Raw genomic sequence first — 17,547 nt, forward strand, 5'->3', positions numbered from 1 at the left:
AGCTTCTGCGTCGCCAGCCTTTACCAAGATGGCGGAGATCGCGGGGCGGGCGGTGCCTAGCTTGGGCGTGGCTGGCGAGGAGAGTTCGAGGCCTGCAGGTGGGGTAACCCTCCAAGGTTGCGGCGCCCGGCGGAGGCAGTGAGTCAAGAGGGGAAAAAAAGGGTGAAGGTAGGAAAAAAAGGGTGAAGGTAGGAAAATTAATCAGCTTAGAAAAAATATTTACAAATTAATTAACTTTTTTTTAAAAAACAATTTCCCCTCCACACACACAAAGTGGGAAAAATAAATCAATAGTTAGAAATCAAGATGGTGGTAACTCACCTCAGCTCAGAAGGATTAGGCCCGCCCACACACACAATTGAACCCCCCCCCCCCCCCCCCCGGTGATGTACCGAATGGTCAATCATCACGTCACTCAACGCTAATGAGCGGAATTTTGCCGTTTTTGAACCTTTTTTGTATACTGTCGGAACAATTTTTGTCTGACCAAAAAGTAAATACGCCTATTAGATTCCCCTAAAGTTTTCTTTTGATATAACGTGTGTAGGTACGCTCTATAACTTTTGAGTGTATGACTGACAGACACAGACTTATATATTTATTTTAGGATTAATTTATGAATTACTTCAGACTTGATGTCCTGTTGATCGTTGCATTTAGTATTACAGCCTTGATCTCTATTAAACCTTCGCTTAAGTGCAAGTCTTGAATTTTACGAAAAAAATTGAAGCTGATGCAGCCCATCACTGCAAGCCTCTAATTAAATTATGTATTTTCTTGTGCTCCTCCTCAAAAAATACTATTTAGTACAGGGACAGAGAAGGACCATCCAACCCATTCAAGCCTATCTCTCCTGCACATCAACTCTGCTATCATATCTAATTATACTTTGAATAATCACATTGTTTTTACTCTATTACCTTTCTTGATGGGTTATTCCAAACCTTTGTCTCTCTTGAGCAAATGTTTACTGATTTGACCCCCCCCCCACTAATTTCCATTTACATCCTCTGATGCACCTTTCTTGCTGTATGCATAAATAATCTGGTTAACTTTATTTACCTTTGATACTTAACTCCTATACTGCTTTCTTGCTAGCCTTTAAAGCTTTAGATTCGCTAATGTCTCCTTGTAGATCATTCCTTTTACATTTGGGATTAGTTTGTACTGTTTTCTGTCCTAATGTAATTTTTTTTGTGTCTTGATGATCAAAATTGAGCACATTAGGAAGAAAGATCAGAAAGTCAGTTAACCCAGTAGATTTGGCAGTAGAAACCTCTGCACAACCAGTCAGAAATTCTGAATGCAGTCTTGTTCTAAAACACTAATGTAAGTGTACAAAGGCAGTTGCAAGCTATATTATGTTAAACTAGCTACACAAGGATGAGTTGACATTGATATGGTTTACGTTTGCTATATGCATAGAATTTTTAATATATAAATTGATTTTTCACCACTAAAAATTGATTGTCTTTACAAGGTGTTATTTACTGTACTAATTCATGTCTTCACAATTTTTTTTAACCTTTTTAAAATTTTCTTTCCATCTAACCATACACTGCCATCTTATCTGTGGTGCCAACAAAGGATATGTTTGTTTATGGAAAAATTAAGAGGCACGTGCTGTTGTTGGAATATTTGACCTCCATGATTGTTTCACATGACCAGCTGCTTGTATCCTAACCTTGTATAATTGTCCTCCAAGTACTTAATCTGGTTTCAGATGCATTTCTTGTGTTGGATGTAAGAATGCCAGAGAGATATTTAATGGTCATTACTGATGTGACAAATATATCAACTGTGAATTGTTTTTTGAAGTCAGTTGGCTTTCTGTTTACAGAATACGCAGCATGTACAGGCATTGCATGTTCTGTGACAGTATTAAAAGTGTAAAATAATATGAATTAGTAATTTATTTTATACTAGTTATTGAAGTCAATGTTCCCAGAGAACAGCTTTTATAAAAAAAAAAAGTATAGAAGATATTCATCTTTTAAATTTGTTAGCAAATGTAATACTGCTACTTAAATACCATGAATAAAAAATGAGCTAATCGGATGTCTTGGTAATTTTTCTTAGCTTTAACTTGTCTGTGGCACACTATTGTTTATGGTGATAGTAGAAAGCAATTTTGGTAGTAAGATTTACCTAAATAATATTTAAGAGGTAGTACCTTCTGTGGACAGGTCAACATAATTGTATCAATGCAACAAGCAATTGTTCACTATTTATATTATAGCTGTTATTGCATGGACTGGTTGATGCGAATTGCATAGATGCCTTTTGGTTTGAGGTTTGTTGTAATTTTCAATTTCTTTTTGCAAGATTAGGGAACACTAGTTTACTTTAATGCTGCTCCATCTTCCCAAAATATACTCATTTTTAAAAAATCCTTTTGCTATAAGCAAGTGGAGCACTGATTTTCACCCCTTCCCCAAGTTCTAGATAGTTGCTTAATTTGGTCAGCTACTAGGTAATTTGTATCAAATGATCCTAGAGCAGATCAAGTATGCAATAAAGAAAAATATCAGTACTTCAGTGCCGTACTGAGGGAGTGCTTCATTGTTGCTGGTGCCATTTTTGGATGTGATTTAACTGAGGCCTTGTTTGCATGTTTTGGATTTTGAAGGCCCCAAAGTACTAATTGAAAAAAGCAAGGCATTCTAGTGTCCTGGCCAACAATCCTCCCTTAACGAATATCATTCATATAAGAGTAAAGATGTTTTACTGCAATTAAATGGAGCCCTGGTGCGACCACACCTGGGGGATTGTGTACAGTTTTGGTCTCCTTACCTAAGGAAGGATATACTTGCCATAGAGAGAGTGCAACAAAGGTTCACCAGACTGGTTCCTGGGATGGGGGGGTTTGTCCTCCTGAGGAGAGATTGAGTAGGCTAGGCCTATATTGGTCGACAGCCTATCTCCAGAAATGGAGATAGAGAAGTCGAGGAAGGGAAGAGTCAGAGATGGACCATGTAAAGGTGAGGGAAGGGTGGAAATTGGAAGCAAAGTGAATGAAATTTTCTAGTTCCGGGCGAGAGCAGGAAACTAGACCGATAGTCATCAGTGTACTGGAAAAAGAGGTGAGGGAGGGGACCCGAGTAGGACTAGAACAAAGAATGTCCCACATATCCCACGAAAAGACAGGCATAACTAGGACCCATGTGGGTTCCCATAGCCTTTAATTTGGAGTTGTGAGTGGAGTCAAAGGAGAAGTTGTTCAATGTGAGAACAAGTTCAGCCTGGCGGAGGAGGGTGGTGGTGGATGGGGACTGGTTGGGCCTCTGTTCAAGGATGAAGCGGAGTGCCCTCAGGCCATCCTGGTGGGGGGTGGAGGTGTAGAGGGATTGGACGTCCATTGTGAAAAGGAGACAATTGGGGCCATCTCATTGCTGTTTTGTTGTCACTTATGCCAGTCACTGCACTCCAAAATTAATTCACTGTGAAAAGCTTTGCGCTATATAAATGAGTTTGTCGTAATGACAGATTAAAAAGGTGTTTCCCTATGTTCTGTATGAAGTATGACTTTTCTCCTTTAACATTGCTGCTGATTAAAATAAGCATAATTTAAATATGCAGTAGATAGTTGCATTGAGATCCAGAATGATATTAAAAGAACTTGGTTAATGATGAATTACTGCTTTCAGATTTGTACCCCTTCAGATCTGAAAGTAAGAGCTGGACAAGCATATTGATATGCTTTTCTACCTCCTTATTTTCCAGTTGTAAAGAAGGATAAGAATTCCATGTTGTCTGTTATCTCCACAGATGCTGATTAACCTGTTTGTGTTTCCAGCTTTTTCTGTTTTTGTTTCAGATTTTGAGTGTTTGTAATATTATTTAGCTAATAATCAAAGTGTTAGTACCTGAACATGATTGCATTAGCAGCTTGTGTGTTGTACAGTATTGATTGCTGAGATAATGGGAATCTTAATTGCCAAAATCCTGAGTGTATTCTAATGTCTGTACTCAACCACTGCTTTAAAAACTGATCAGGTGATGTCTCATAAAACATGTAAATGTGTATTATTTAGTTCATTTTTGTTTTGGCTTTTACATTGCACTTTATAGTTTCAAGGGAATATGTGTAAAAGACAATGCATCTGAAGTAAACTGCAGATCAACCTTCTGTGAAGTGCTCATCTATAATTATAATATACAGAGTTGCACTGCTTGGCTAGTTGCTGCATGCCTGGCCTGCTCGCTTATTGTCTGTTGTCTTAGCACCTCTTCTCCCTTATTGCCTGTGCAGATTTCTTGCCATCTTGCTGAATCTTGCTGACTCTGCAGCTATAAGGGAGATGGGGGAGCACAGGTAGGTAAAACTTAATTCTGTTTATTCTTGCACTCTGCAATTTCTAATTTATGCTAATACTTGGCATTCAATTTTTTTCTCTTTCACAGCTAATTTTAAGTTTCTGTTCTAACAATTGAGACACACACATCTTTTACTGGGCCCCTTCAATTTCTCTTCACCTTACCTCCCACTAACATTTTTATGGAGTTTGGACATCAGATTAGTATAGTAACACACCAACAAATGTTGCATACTCTGTACAGATATGCTGTTCAAGGCCCCACACAGTGAAATCCTGAGTAGCGCTGAGTGAATGTGAAGCACCTCCCCACAGGGAGAAAGGGGAAACCACTGGTTAACTCGATTTGAGCCAAATCGACTTGAGCCATACTAAAGTCATTTACAAAGCGATACTGATTAGCAACTGGCCATTTACCCAACCTGTCATTGGGGAGATGAATCTGGTGGAGTGCAACTAGATCATGAAAGTGTAATCTTGCCACTTGTAGAAAATCCACTACACGAATCTGTACTCAGAGTTAGAATAAATGGACTGATGTAGTTCAAGTGATCGGTAGCGACTTGGGATAACTTTACTGTCTCTATGCTTTCCTCCGCTACTCAACAAGCTGATCAAAAACAGTACCTTTCCACATGGGGAGTTGTAAACACAAACCTATGACCTGCTGGTCTGAGGAATTGTGTGTTGGTGGATTAATCAACTTCCACCAACCTAATGAACAGCTGTTTTTATTTTGAAATGGGGAAAATACCATGCCATTCAATACATTTTTGTCTAAAATGTTCATATTTTATAGAGTTTGCTGACTGCTTATCTCAGTCTCGTATTCAGAGAATTATTTGTTGCTTCACTTCCTCCAACGCCATTGTCTGCCTAATGTCAACTATAGAAAATTATCGGAATTGAAAATGGGAACTAAACTGAATATAAATTGGTGGTATAATAGAAGATTTGACTTGTGGCTATAATTAAACCTTAAAGCTTTGATCAGTTTGTTTGGATTCAGTACTAACATTTTCCTGAAGTTATGAGAGAACTCAACCCATGTTGGGGTCTCAACAGTTTGTTCTTTTAAACATAGTATTTGGAGAACGGATGTTGATGAAGCGTAAAATTTAACTATCTTTTAAGATAAAAGACTTTAGTGTGAGTTTCTGTAGCAGTCCCAATAATTCTTTCGAGAAACAGCACTTCCATTGACTAGAAACCGAACTCCATAGGAATTGATTTTTGTTTAATTGAGAAGGTCTAAAGCCTATAATGCAGGGCACCACCAAAGCTGAAAGGAGTAAAAAAGAATAAGGTAAATTTGCAACTAATAATTGGGTAATGCCAAGCTTGGGTTTCAATAATTGTAGGAGGAAGGAAATGCTTTGGGATAAGGAATTTCACGATTTGAGGTCCTATGAATGATTCAAGATTTTGACTACAAGAGTGAAATGGGAAAGGCAAAGGGAGAATTTAAGAGGTCTACCTATCCCAAGAATCTGCCCCTCTTAAGACCGGGAGAGAGATAGCCCTATTCCTAGTTTACAGTAGCTAAAATAGAGACTTGCAATGTAACCCAGAATATTTGTCAAAGGAAATCGCCATTGGGAGAACGGTTCTGGAAGGCTTGGCACCTTCCTGCACTGCTGACGGCACAAGTGGAATTGAAGCTTGCTGCGACTGATCTTTGATTTAAGGATACCAGATAGTTTTAAGTGTATATGATGTATGATCTGTTGGCAGTGATAGCTTTTGAAAGCTGGCTTGCAGCACATTGGGCACAGAGTTCCAAAACCCCAAAATTTGGCTGCTTCACACACCTGCTTTAGCTACTTCCTTTCACTGTTTAGCAAGCTGCAAATGGGGAAAGGAGCATGTGGACCCTCGTGTTGTGAACATGGCAATTAAAAAAAAAAAAAAAATGAAGACAAGACCAGGCAATCAGGGTTTTAAATAAAGCTGCATGAGCAAGCATTATCCAGGTTCAGCTGATTAGCGTGCAGGAGGATAGTACTTTGCAAGTAAGACTATCTGCTGATGTGAGGAGGCATAGCATATTCATTATTTTTTGTATTACTACAGAAATGCAATCATGAGGTTATAATTGACTTGTATATTAAAATGTTCTCGTACTTTGGTATTTGGAAATTACCCAACAAAGTTCCAATTTCTGGATACTTTGCAATAACAAAATGCTAAAGTCAAAGTCCTATACCACTCTTGATTCTGAAAACCATACACTGAATATATAATTGTTCATATATATATAATTTTATGTAAAAAATGTTAGAAATACTTTAAAACCCATATTTTATTACTTTTGATGATCTATGTGCTGATTCTGTGCACAGAGGTACAGTATCTGCTAGTTGGAGGTTTGGCTCCAGCAAGAGTTCCTTTTTGAAGTTTTTTTTGGTGAAATAGCCAACACAAATTTGTATGTGGAGGCACAAGTATGCAAAGTCTATTGCAAATGTAATGGGTCCTCACACAAGTTCCTAATCTTAGTTGTATTTGTTAATGGGCAGCTCCCTGCTTTCCCAGGCAGGGAAAGAAAATTGGAGGATAACTCTTTTCCCCTCTCTCTTAACCATTTATCTGGTGATCAGTTCAGAACAACATTGATGGAAGCATGAGAACAGGTTGTTCTCCTTCCTGCTCCTTGATTAAAGCACGTATGTGCCTGGGAGACCGGTGAATAGGGAGGGAATAAACATTTGAATCTGTTGGTACATTTTTCCCACTAAAATTAGACCCTCTTTCAGGGCTGTGTGTTTGGAATATTGGGAACGAGGGGGTTGTAGCACCATATGAACAAAGGAATGTGCCACACTCGTGTCCAAGATCAAATACTTGAGAAGTTTCAGTTGATGCAGTTTAGATTTCTGTTGCTGAGGTGGTCTTCGATGCTTCATCGGAATTTTTACAGTGTTTCAAAATAGATAAATAGATTTTAAACCCATATTATCCCTTGAATATAAAATTCTGATCTGAAAATGCCAGAATACAAGAAATCTTGACATTGGAACAAGATTCAAATGCCTCTATACTGGAGAATTAGTAGTGCTATGCTTGAATACTACTTGGTCAGCTACACAAGAAAATGTAATGCTAAAATCCTAAACAGTGTACACTACCAAGAAAAGTGACTCAAGGGAACAGATCATGAAGGACTGATTAGATAGACACCAAGTTTATATTACTGTATAGTCTTGATAGCCATCGCATTCAATTTACTTCAATGTCAATATGCCAGTAATATGCTTACAGTCAATTTCCACAGCCTTCCGTTTCAGCTGAAACGAATGTCCCATTTAACTTAATTTTGATGTCAATCTTTTATAGTGCCAATATGTTTTTAAGTCTTCATTTTCTTATACTCATGGATTTGTTTAGTGACCGATGAATATTCAACAGCTGCAGGTAGTTTGCCAAATGTTGGATGTTGTAATAAATCATTATTGATATATTGGTGCTCATTTTATTGTATTTTCACATGCAATCGTTGGTGGTTGAGGCCGTAACAGCCTAAATTATTTCAACATAAATCCTTGCTCAGAAAATTTCCAATATAGCAGCGAAACAATGGTTTGGTAGATTTGAGGGTGGATTGGAGGGTAGTCAAATCACAATTCCAGTCACCAACAGCAACAACAACTTGCATTTAAAGCATTCCAAAGCGCTTCACTAGCAATTATCTATATATATAAAGCGATGCTTCTGTCCTTCTGTCTATCCTCGCGTGTGCGTCTGGGCGGCTATGCGCTCGAATAGGGCGTACCTACCCGTGCGTTACGTCGAAAGAAAGCTTACCTTTCCAAAACGGTCTTAAGCGTATTTACGTTTCGGCCGGGCTAAAATCACGCCCGCGGTATCCGAAAAACCTTCAAAATTCCGCTCATTACCATCTCATTATCCGCTCATAGCGACAGAGTGACCTCGAGGTCGACCAATCGTACGCCGGCTTGCTGCCGCATGCGGCCGGGCCCTCCTACGGTCGAGTGACGGGACGATTGACCAATCCTACGCTTTGGTCACCTGACGGTCGACCAATCGGTGCGTGTGTGGGCGGGCCTTATCGTTCTGAACCGAGGTGAGTAGCCGCCATCTTGCTTCCATTCTTTTTCCTGCTTTCTGCGTCTTTCTTTTCAAATATACATTTCCAGCAAAATAAAATTGAATTTATTAAATTGTTTAAAAAAATAAAAAAATCACTCATTTGTAAATATTTTCTCTAACCTGAAGATTCTTTTTCCTACCTTTCCCCGTTTTTTTCTTAGGCCTGAAAGCCTGGGCCTTTCTTGCCCAGCCAGGCCCGAGCTAGGTAATTGGGCTTCTGCTAAGCTCCTCACCCACCCCCACCCCCCCCCCCCCCCGTCACGTTACCCGGGGCAACAGCGTCAGCCACGAGGGTCAGGGTGCGCGCGCAGCAGGAGCAGGTGAGACGCGGCGTCTCTCTCTGTTCCGCGCTCGGCTCGGGCGGGGGGGGGGGGGGGCGCGGGGCTCTCGAGAGTGCGGATCTCGGCCTTGGTGAGCGGGAGTGCGGGGTGGGGCGGCTGGGGCTTGGAGAGCGGGGCTCTCGGCCGGGGGGTGCAGGGCTCGGAGAGCGGGGCTCTCGGGAGTGCGGGGCGGGCTCGGAGAGCGGGGCGGGGCAGCTGGGGTTTCGAGAGCGGGGAGTGCGGGGCTCGGAGAGCGGGGCTCTTGGGAGTGCGGGGCGGCGCGGCAGGGTTACCCCGGCAACCGGTCGTGGTTGTGGCCGTCTCTCAGCCTCAAGCCCTCCCTTCCTCCCTCGCCCCCCCTTCCCCCTCCCCTTCTCCCTCGCCCCCCTTCCCCCTCCCCCTCCCCCTCCCCCTCCCCCTCCCCCTCCCCCCCTCCCCCCCTCCCCCCCTCCCCCCTTCCCCCCTTCCCCCCTTCCCCCTCCCCCCTTCCCCCTCGCTCTCGCTCTCGCTCTCGCTCTCTCTCTCTCTCGCGCGCGCTCTCTCTCTCTCTCTCTTCCAACAACAACATGCCCTCGAAAAAGCCTCGGCACCGCCGGGCACTTCAGCTAGTCTAACATAATTTGACACCGAGCTACTTAAGGAGTTATTAGGACAGGTAACCAAAAGCCTGGTCAAAGAGGTAGGTTTTATGGGACATCTTTAAAGGAGGAGAGACAGGTAGAGGCGGAGAGGTTTAGGGAGGAAATTCCAGAGCTTGGGGCCTAGGTAGCTGAAGGCACAGCTGCCAATGGTAGAGCAAAGAAAATCTGGGATGAGCAAGAGGGCAGAAATCTCCGAGGGTTGTAGGGCTATAGGAAGTTAGAGATGGGGAGGAGCGAGGCCATGGAGGGATTTGAAAACCAGGATGAGAATTTTAAATCAAGACGTTGTCAGACTGGGGGCCAATGTAGGTCAGCGAGCACCGAGGTGATGGGTGAACGGGAATTGGTGCGAGTTAGGATACGAGCAGCAGCGTTTTGGATGAGCTCAAGTTTAGAGTGTGGAGGTGGTAGCCCGGCCAGGAGAGCATTGGAATACTTGTGTCTAGAGGTAACAAAGGCATGGATGAGGATTTCAGCAGCAGATGAGCTGAGGCAGGGGAGGAGTCGGACAATGTTGCGAGGTGGAAGTAGTTTGGTGATGGAGAGGATATGGAATCGGAAGCTCCGCTCCGGATTAAACAGGATTCCAAGGCTGCGAACAGTCTGGTTCAGCCTCAGTCAGTGTCAGGGCGAGGGATGGAGTTGATGGCTAGGGAATGGAGTTTGTGACAGGGACCAAAGACAATGGCTTTGCTCTTCCCAATTTTTAATTAAAGGAAATTTATGTTCATTCAATACTGGATGTCGGATAAACAGTGTGACAAATCGGAGGCAGTGGAGGGGTTGAGAGAGCGCGGTGGTGGTGAAGTAAAGCTGGTTAGAGCAAGCAGTTAATCTTTTTGTTATGTGATTTGCATAGTTTTCTGTAATAAAATATAAATAGTGTTCAATGTAGACTGTAGTACTTCCCATTTGATAGTTAAGTCCAAACTGATTTTTAAAGGAAACTGCATGTGAAAATGTAAATTCCAGTTATTTCAATCTTTGGCACTTGATGTAAGCATTACTAGTGTGAACTGTAATAAAGCCAAATGGTTCCTGTTAACTGTCACAGTATCCAGAAATATTGTCCCAATACCCTGTATCCAGAAATATTGCCTGTTGTAAAATACAGGGCATGAAGAAAGTGACGTTGCATAACAATGAAGCATGAGCGATGCATTTCTTAAAATATTGATTTCACCTCTGTGTTGGGTGACCTTTATTAAGTTCCTCTGTATTTGTAGGTAGTTCCCAAACAATCTGCAGTTGCTGTATTGTCAAGACTTTCAGTATTTTGTTTGGATATATGATTATTTTCATCGTGTGAATTTTTCTATGGCTTAATTTTGTTAGCATGATGGAAGTGTTTTGTCTTTAAGTGAATTCCAAGATTGTCATGTTTTAACTTTACTGTATCGGCCCGTCTCGTGGTCTCCTAGATTGTTACTCACTTGAACCAAGCAACTAATTGTAAATCTGAGTTGTTTCCAGTTGGTGTAAAAACAAAAAAACTACCCAGCTGTCTTAATCCATTGAATTTTGAATGCTTGTGATCCTGCTGGATATTTGTGTAGTGCTTATTGAAATGGTGTTTTGATCAAGTTGTAATTTTGAAAGTTCCACAAACACACACATCAGCCCTTTGCTTCTGCGTTTACATTTTATTATTTTAGATTCTTGTGCCTCCATAATGTACTGGATACCCTTGATCGGTTTGGTCTGTCAATCCTGAATGCTTCCTGATCTCTTGTATTGCTTTCATGTTGGGTACCTTCAGTTGTTGGCCACTGAGGGACTGGGAGCCATTGAAGGGCAGTGAGAACTGGATGATGGGCGAGTGGGATGGTGTGGGATGGGATATGGGCAGCAGAGTTTTAGATGAGCTGAAATTTATGGAGGCCAGCCAGGATAGCTTTGGATTAGTTGAGTCGGGAGTTGCAAATGCACATGAGGGTTTTTGTGACAGATGGACTTGGGTAAGAGCAGAGGTGGCTGATGTGGAGGTGAAGTGATGGAACAGGAGCTTGGCTTGGGGTCAAATACAACACAGGTTGCAAATGGTCTGATTCAGCCTGTGGCAATGACTGGCAAGGGAGATGGAGTTGGTAGCAAGGATACTGTTAAGTCTGTGTGTTCCAGTTATATTTAAGGTCAATTACTGACACAGACTACAAGAATAACTTTTCAATAGGTCTTTACTATTCGGAGGTTAGGGCTGTACTACCCAGCAAATTACTACACAGCACTTATATACCGGTGTGGTCACCACCGGTATTACCGTATACAGCAGCCAGAGAAAGTAGTACATCTCTTAAGGTGGAACAGGTTTAAGTTCTCTTAAGGTGGAACAAGTTACATACACCACAATCCTCCCTTTTTAGCTTAACAGTTATATCCCCATTTAACATAACATAATAACATATATACATATACAACTTCATGTAGAAACAGTTCAAAAGTTCAGTCTCTCAGGAGGCCTCCTGATTCGAGTTGGATAATGCCTTTCAGGGGTCTCTGATTCTTGTTGCTGAGGTGACTCCTCTAGTTGGTCTCTTATGTCTTGGACATCATCATCAGGTACATTCACTGCCGAGGTAGATGCTTCAGGTTCACTAACTTCTTCCACGGTTGTCTCTGTCGTAACCATGGGTTCGACCCTTGTTCTCGATTCTACCAGTTGGTCAGCATGACGCCGTATTACATTTTTACCAACATCTACCGTGTACATCAGGGGTCCTTGTCTGGCCCGAATTGTTCCGGATTGCCATTTCTCGTTTCCATAGTCCCTGGCCAACACTGGTTGTCCTACCTCGAAACTCCGAGTGGTCTTGTTATTTATATGCTGGAACTGTTTGTTTTCAACTTCCCTCCGCACATTTGGTTTTAACAAGTCCAACCTGGACTGCAACCTCCTGTTATAAAACATCATGGCAGGACTTTGGTTTGTCACTGCATGAGCGGTGTTTCGATATGCCAGTAGAAACTTGTCCACCTTATGTTGTAGTGGAATCTGATCTTCGCTCATGGCCTTTATTGCCTTTTTGAATGTTTGTACAAATCTCTCGGCCAACCCATTTGTAGCCGGATGATATGGGGCAGAGGTATAATGTTTCACCCCATTCTTCTTTAAGAATTTTTGGAATTCTTCTGACACGAACTGTGGTCCGTTGTCGGAACATATTTGTTCTGGCAATCCGTTCCTTGCGAATATCGTTCTTAACACCGCAATTGTCTTTTCTGAAGTAGTGGTAGTCATCTTGATCACTTCTGGCCATTTAGAATGTGCGTCCACCGCAATTAGAAACATGGAGTCCATGAATGGACCAGCAAAGCCAATATGTACGCGTTGCCATGGGGCTGAAGGCCATTCCCATGGATGCAGCGGTGCAATCGGAGGTGCATTTTGCACTTTTTGGCACCCTGAGCAGCTTTTCGTCAGCTCCTCTATCTGTTGGTCGATACCCAGCCACCACACAAGCCCTAGCAAGGCTTTTCATCTTGACTCCCCCCCCAGATGACCTTCATGCAGTTCCTTTAGAACTCTTTCCCTTAACTTAGGAGGAATAATCACTCTCGTTCCATACATCAATGTTCCTTGACAGATGGACAGCTGGTCTTGTCTTGCCGAGAATGCCGGTAACAGAGAATCACCATATGCTGGCCATCCCTTCACTGTCACCTCGTAGACTCGGGACAGTGTCGGGTCGTTCCTGGTTTCTCTTTCAATACTTGCATTGGTGACTGGTAAACACTTGATGATGGTCGAGTGAAATAACTCAACAGGGTCAACCTTCGTTGTCTCCTCCTCTTCAGGTAGTGGCAGGCGCGACAGCCCATCAGCATTACCATGCTGCTTTGTACCTTTGAATTCTATCTGATATTGATGTGCCCCTAGGAAAAGGGACCATCTCTGGAGTCTCTGTGCTGTCATCACCGACACACCCTTCTTAGGGTTAAAAATGGATACTAACGGCTGATGGTCTGTCAGAAGCGTAAACTTTTGGCCCTGCAGGTAATGATTAAACTTCTTTACTCCCCACACAAGGCTGAGAGCCTCCCTATCTATCTGAGCATAGTTGCGCTCAGCGGAGGTCAATGATCTGGATGCGAACGCGACTGGCCTCTCCGTGCCATTTGGCAACTTGTGTGAGAGTACTGCCCCAATACCATATGGAGAAGCATCACAAGCCAAACGAATAGGCAGTGTTGGGTTGAAGTGAGCCAACACTTCCTCTGAGGTTATCAATTCCTTGCTTTTGCGAAAGGCCTTCTTACAGTCCTCGCTCCACTCCCATGGTACTCCCTTCTGCAAAAGAGCGTTCAGCGGGTGCAGTACCGTGGATAAATTTGGCAGAAACTTATGGTAATAGTTAATCAATCCTAGGAACGACCTCAACTGAGATACATTAACCAGAGCGGGAGCCTTCACAACCGCTTCGATCTTGTCAGGAGACCTATGAAATCCCTCCTGGTCAATGACATGGCCACAGTACGAGATCCGCTTCTGAAAGAACTCACATTTCTGCCGATTAACTCGAAGTCCATATTCTTTCAATCTGATGAGCACCAGTTCCAAATTTGCGAGGTGTTCCTCGTCACCATCTCCTGTAATCAGAATATCGTCCAGGTAACATTGTGCCTGGAATTCCCTGTAATACCTGCTCCATGGCCCTCTGCCAAATTGCTGGAGCCGATGCCACTCCAAAAACCAGTCTATTATACCGGTACAAGCCTCTATGCGTGTTGATCGTGAGGTACTGGCGTGACTCTTCCTCAACTTCCATCTGTAAGTACGCCTGCGCCAGGTCTATCTTGGTGAAGTGTTTCCCGCCCGACAATGAAGCGAAGATATCCTCAATCCGCGGAAGCGGATACTGCACCGTGTGAAGCACCGGATTAACAGTGATCTTGAAATCTCCACAGATGCGAACCTTCCCTGGTTCTCCCGGCTTGTTGCTCGAAGGACGTTTCATCACGGGAACAATGGGCGTAGCCCACTCACTCCAGTCTACCTTAGACAGTACTCCTGAACGTTCTAGTGCTTCCAGCTCCGCTTCCACAGCAGGTCGTATCGCATAGGGTACCGGTCTGGCTTTGAAAAATTTTGGTTGTGCATGTTCTTCAATCTTGATGTTTGCCGTAATTCCTCTGTGTTCCCAGTCCCTGCTGGAACACCTCTTTAGCATCGTCCAATATTCTGGACAATCGTTTAGGTTTGACATCTGTTTCCCTGGCATCTACCGTTAGTGCTTTTAAGGAATGCCAGTCCATATTCATTTTTCTAATCCACTTCCGTCCCAGTAGTGGTGGACCTCCTTCAGGTAGCACATATAAGTCCATTCCTCGGCTTTCTTTGCCCTTGTGGACCGCCTTTACCTCTATCTTCCCGATGGGGTATACTCTTTGCCCCGTGTATGTTTTCAATACAATCTCCGTATCCCGTAGGGGAATATGTTGGAATAACCTTTTGTAATCTTTCTTATTCATAACTGTCAATGCCGATCCAGTGTCCAATTCCATCTTCACTTGGACTCCTGCTATCTGAAGTGTGACCCAAATTGTCTGGAGGTCTGCTTCCTTACCAACGTTGTGTACTGTTAAGCTACCCAGTTCATTACTGCTGGCGTCTGAATCTGACTTCTGTTCGTTCGAACTGTTCTCTGTCACCTTGTGTACCTTTCTGTACTTTCCCTGCGGTGACTTTTTGTTGCTGGTCTTCTCTCCTGACCGGCATACTTTAGCTATGTGACCAAGCCTGCCACATTTTCTGCATTCCTTATTTTTCAACCAGCACTGGTTCTGATCGTGCGTTGTCTTTCCACAACGATAACATTTTACTGTACCCAAGACCATTTGATTTGTGCTGAGTTCCGGTGACCGTAGCTGCATTACCGCCGTGCCTCTCGCTGCGGCTTCGTGCGATGCTGCCATAGTGACAGCTTTATCAAGTGTCAGCTCATTCTCCTCAAGCAGTCGCTTTTGTGTCTCTTTTAACAATCCACACACAAATTTATCTCTTAGCGCATCTGTTAGTCCTGTTCCAAACTGACAGTACTTTGCTAGCTTACGCAATTCAATTAAAAATTCAGCATTGCTTTCATCTTTCAGCTGCTTTCTGCTGTAAAATTTAAATCGTTCCGCTAGCATCAGCGGCGTGGGGCTTAAATGATTTTTCAGGACGGTAACAATATCCGCGAAAGTCTTATCCGCCGGTTTCTCTGGTGATAGAAGGTGTTTCAATTGCCCGTATGTCTTCGCACCCATTAAGTTTAATAAGGTTAGTGCTTTCTCCCCATCTGGTATCTTATTTGCTCTACAATAAACTTCTATGCGTTCTACATACGTGGTCCAATCTTCGATGTCGCTATCAAAAGTATTAATGTTCCCATGTTTAGGCATCTTTGCAATTTTTTTTTCTCTCTTTCCCAAAATGGCGGCTTCCCGCGCTTGGCGGTCTTTCCCGCGCTCGTCTTCTTCACCCGCTGGCTGCAATGGCGATTGCTGTGCTGCTGCCGGTCTCGCCTCCCCAGTGGTTAACAACTCCCCCGACGCTGCTTCTACTCCACCGCGGTTCCCGTGGGCATTCGCGCTTCCCTGCCGTCGCGCCTCGCAGCCCTTGCAGCCCGGTTATGTGCACCCGCTGCGTTCGAATTCACCGCGGCTCTCGCGCCTTCAGCTGCCCCAGTCGCTGCGCCTTTCGGCCCGAATGCGGCCTGGCCCTTTTCACCGGCCGCGGTCGATTTCACCGCCCTCTTTCCTCCGTCTTCCCTCCCCTTCACTACAGCCAACGCGGCCGACTTTCGCTGATTGGCTTACCCACCACCGTGGTAGAAGGAAGATAGCTGTCTGCCGCTGATGGGGGCTTCGAGTTCAGAATTTCTCCTCTTCACTCCGGGTCCTCGATGCCTCCCGCGCGACGTGCTGTTCAGCAGGATGATGAGGGTGGATGCCTCTTCTCGACACCCGTTCTGAGGACGAAGCTGCCGTGGATGTAAACTGCCGCAGGGTAAGATCGGACTCGTCGCCACTGTTAAGTCTGTGTTCGTTATATTTAAGGTCAATTACTGACACAGACTACAAGAATAACTTTTCAATAGGTCTTTACTATTCGGAGGTTAGGGCTGTACTACCCAGCAAATTACTACACAGCACTTATATACCGGTGTGGTCACCACCGGTATTACCGTATACAGCAGCCAGAGAAAGTAGTACATCTCAAGGTGGAACAGGTTTAAGTTCTCTTAAGGTGGAACAAGTTACATACACCACAGATACAAAGTTTTTGATGGGCTGAAGACTATGGGGCCCAGTGTTTAGCTGAGGGAAATTGATGTCAGACTGCTCCAACATCTATTCTTGGATGCACAGCACAGAGGTAGCGGGGAGGTAGAGCTGGGTGTCATCAGCATACATGTAGAAGTTGACTCCATGTCTCAGGATGTCACTATGGGGCAGCATTTAGATGAACAACAGGGAGCCAAGTATGCATACTTGTAGGACTCCCCAGTCAACTGGGGGTAGAAGGAAAAACGATTGGTAGAAATGCACTGGCTGTGATTGTATAGGTCAGAGTGAAACCAAGCAGACACACCTTCCTCCTCTGCCATATGTCGACTCCATTATCTCTTCCCCCTCTAACCCGGCGTGATCTGAAATTCAAATTAGTCTTGACTACCCAGGTGACACACCGCAGGAGATCATCTAGTATACAGGAAACTTTCGGTTAACCGGCCCCTAAATAACCGGAACGCTCTATCCACCGGCAAAATTCAGGAGTCGGTTCAAGTAACTTTTTTTACTTTTAGTTACTTTTTAAAATTGATTTGTTGCTGTGCAAGGGTGTAGCTGAAGCTGTTGCTAAGCTAGAGACGCTTGCAACTTGTGCCGATTGTTTTGAAGCTGCAACAGGGTTTGTTGCTTTATACGGAGCTCTGAGCTCTGTATCTTTTACTATAGCGTTTGGTTATCCGGAATTGTTGATGAACCGGCAACACGTCGGTCCCGTCCGTGCCGGATACCAGGAAGTTTCCTGTATTTACAAAAACAGAGCAATTACATTATTTGAATCCTAGGCTCCACTGGCTCCCAAAGGAGGAATTTAATCAGTCTGCTTGATTGTTTTGGAAGAAAGTGGGATAGGAGGAAGTCTTTCTACAGTTCATGCAAGTCACGATACAC

At 43.6% G+C, this 17,547-nt stretch overlaps 1 protein-coding gene across 4 annotated transcripts in view; it reads left to right on the top strand.

The window, feature by feature from the left end:
* Nucleotides 1-17,547, top strand: part of ipo13b (importin 13b) — a 220,332-nt gene that overhangs the window by 64,979 nt on the left and 137,806 nt on the right. For 3 of the 4 annotated variants that reach the window (XM_085982981.1, XM_085982980.1, XM_085982978.1), the window contains exon 3: nucleotides 4,253-4,315. The exons of the other annotated variant lie outside the window; for it this stretch is intronic. In XM_085982981.1, coding sequence (XP_085839107.1) covers nucleotides 4,253-4,315 — 63 coding nt within the window. The remainder of the gene's footprint in view (nucleotides 1-4,252; nucleotides 4,316-17,547) is intronic. 4 annotated transcript variants of the gene reach the window in all.

This window comes from Somniosus microcephalus, chromosome 3 (assembly GCF_052327205.1).
Source record: "Somniosus microcephalus isolate GS21.2 chromosome 3, FLI_Smic_1.0, whole genome shotgun sequence".
NCBI lineage: Eukaryota > Metazoa > Chordata > Chondrichthyes > Squaliformes > Somniosidae > Somniosus > Somniosus microcephalus.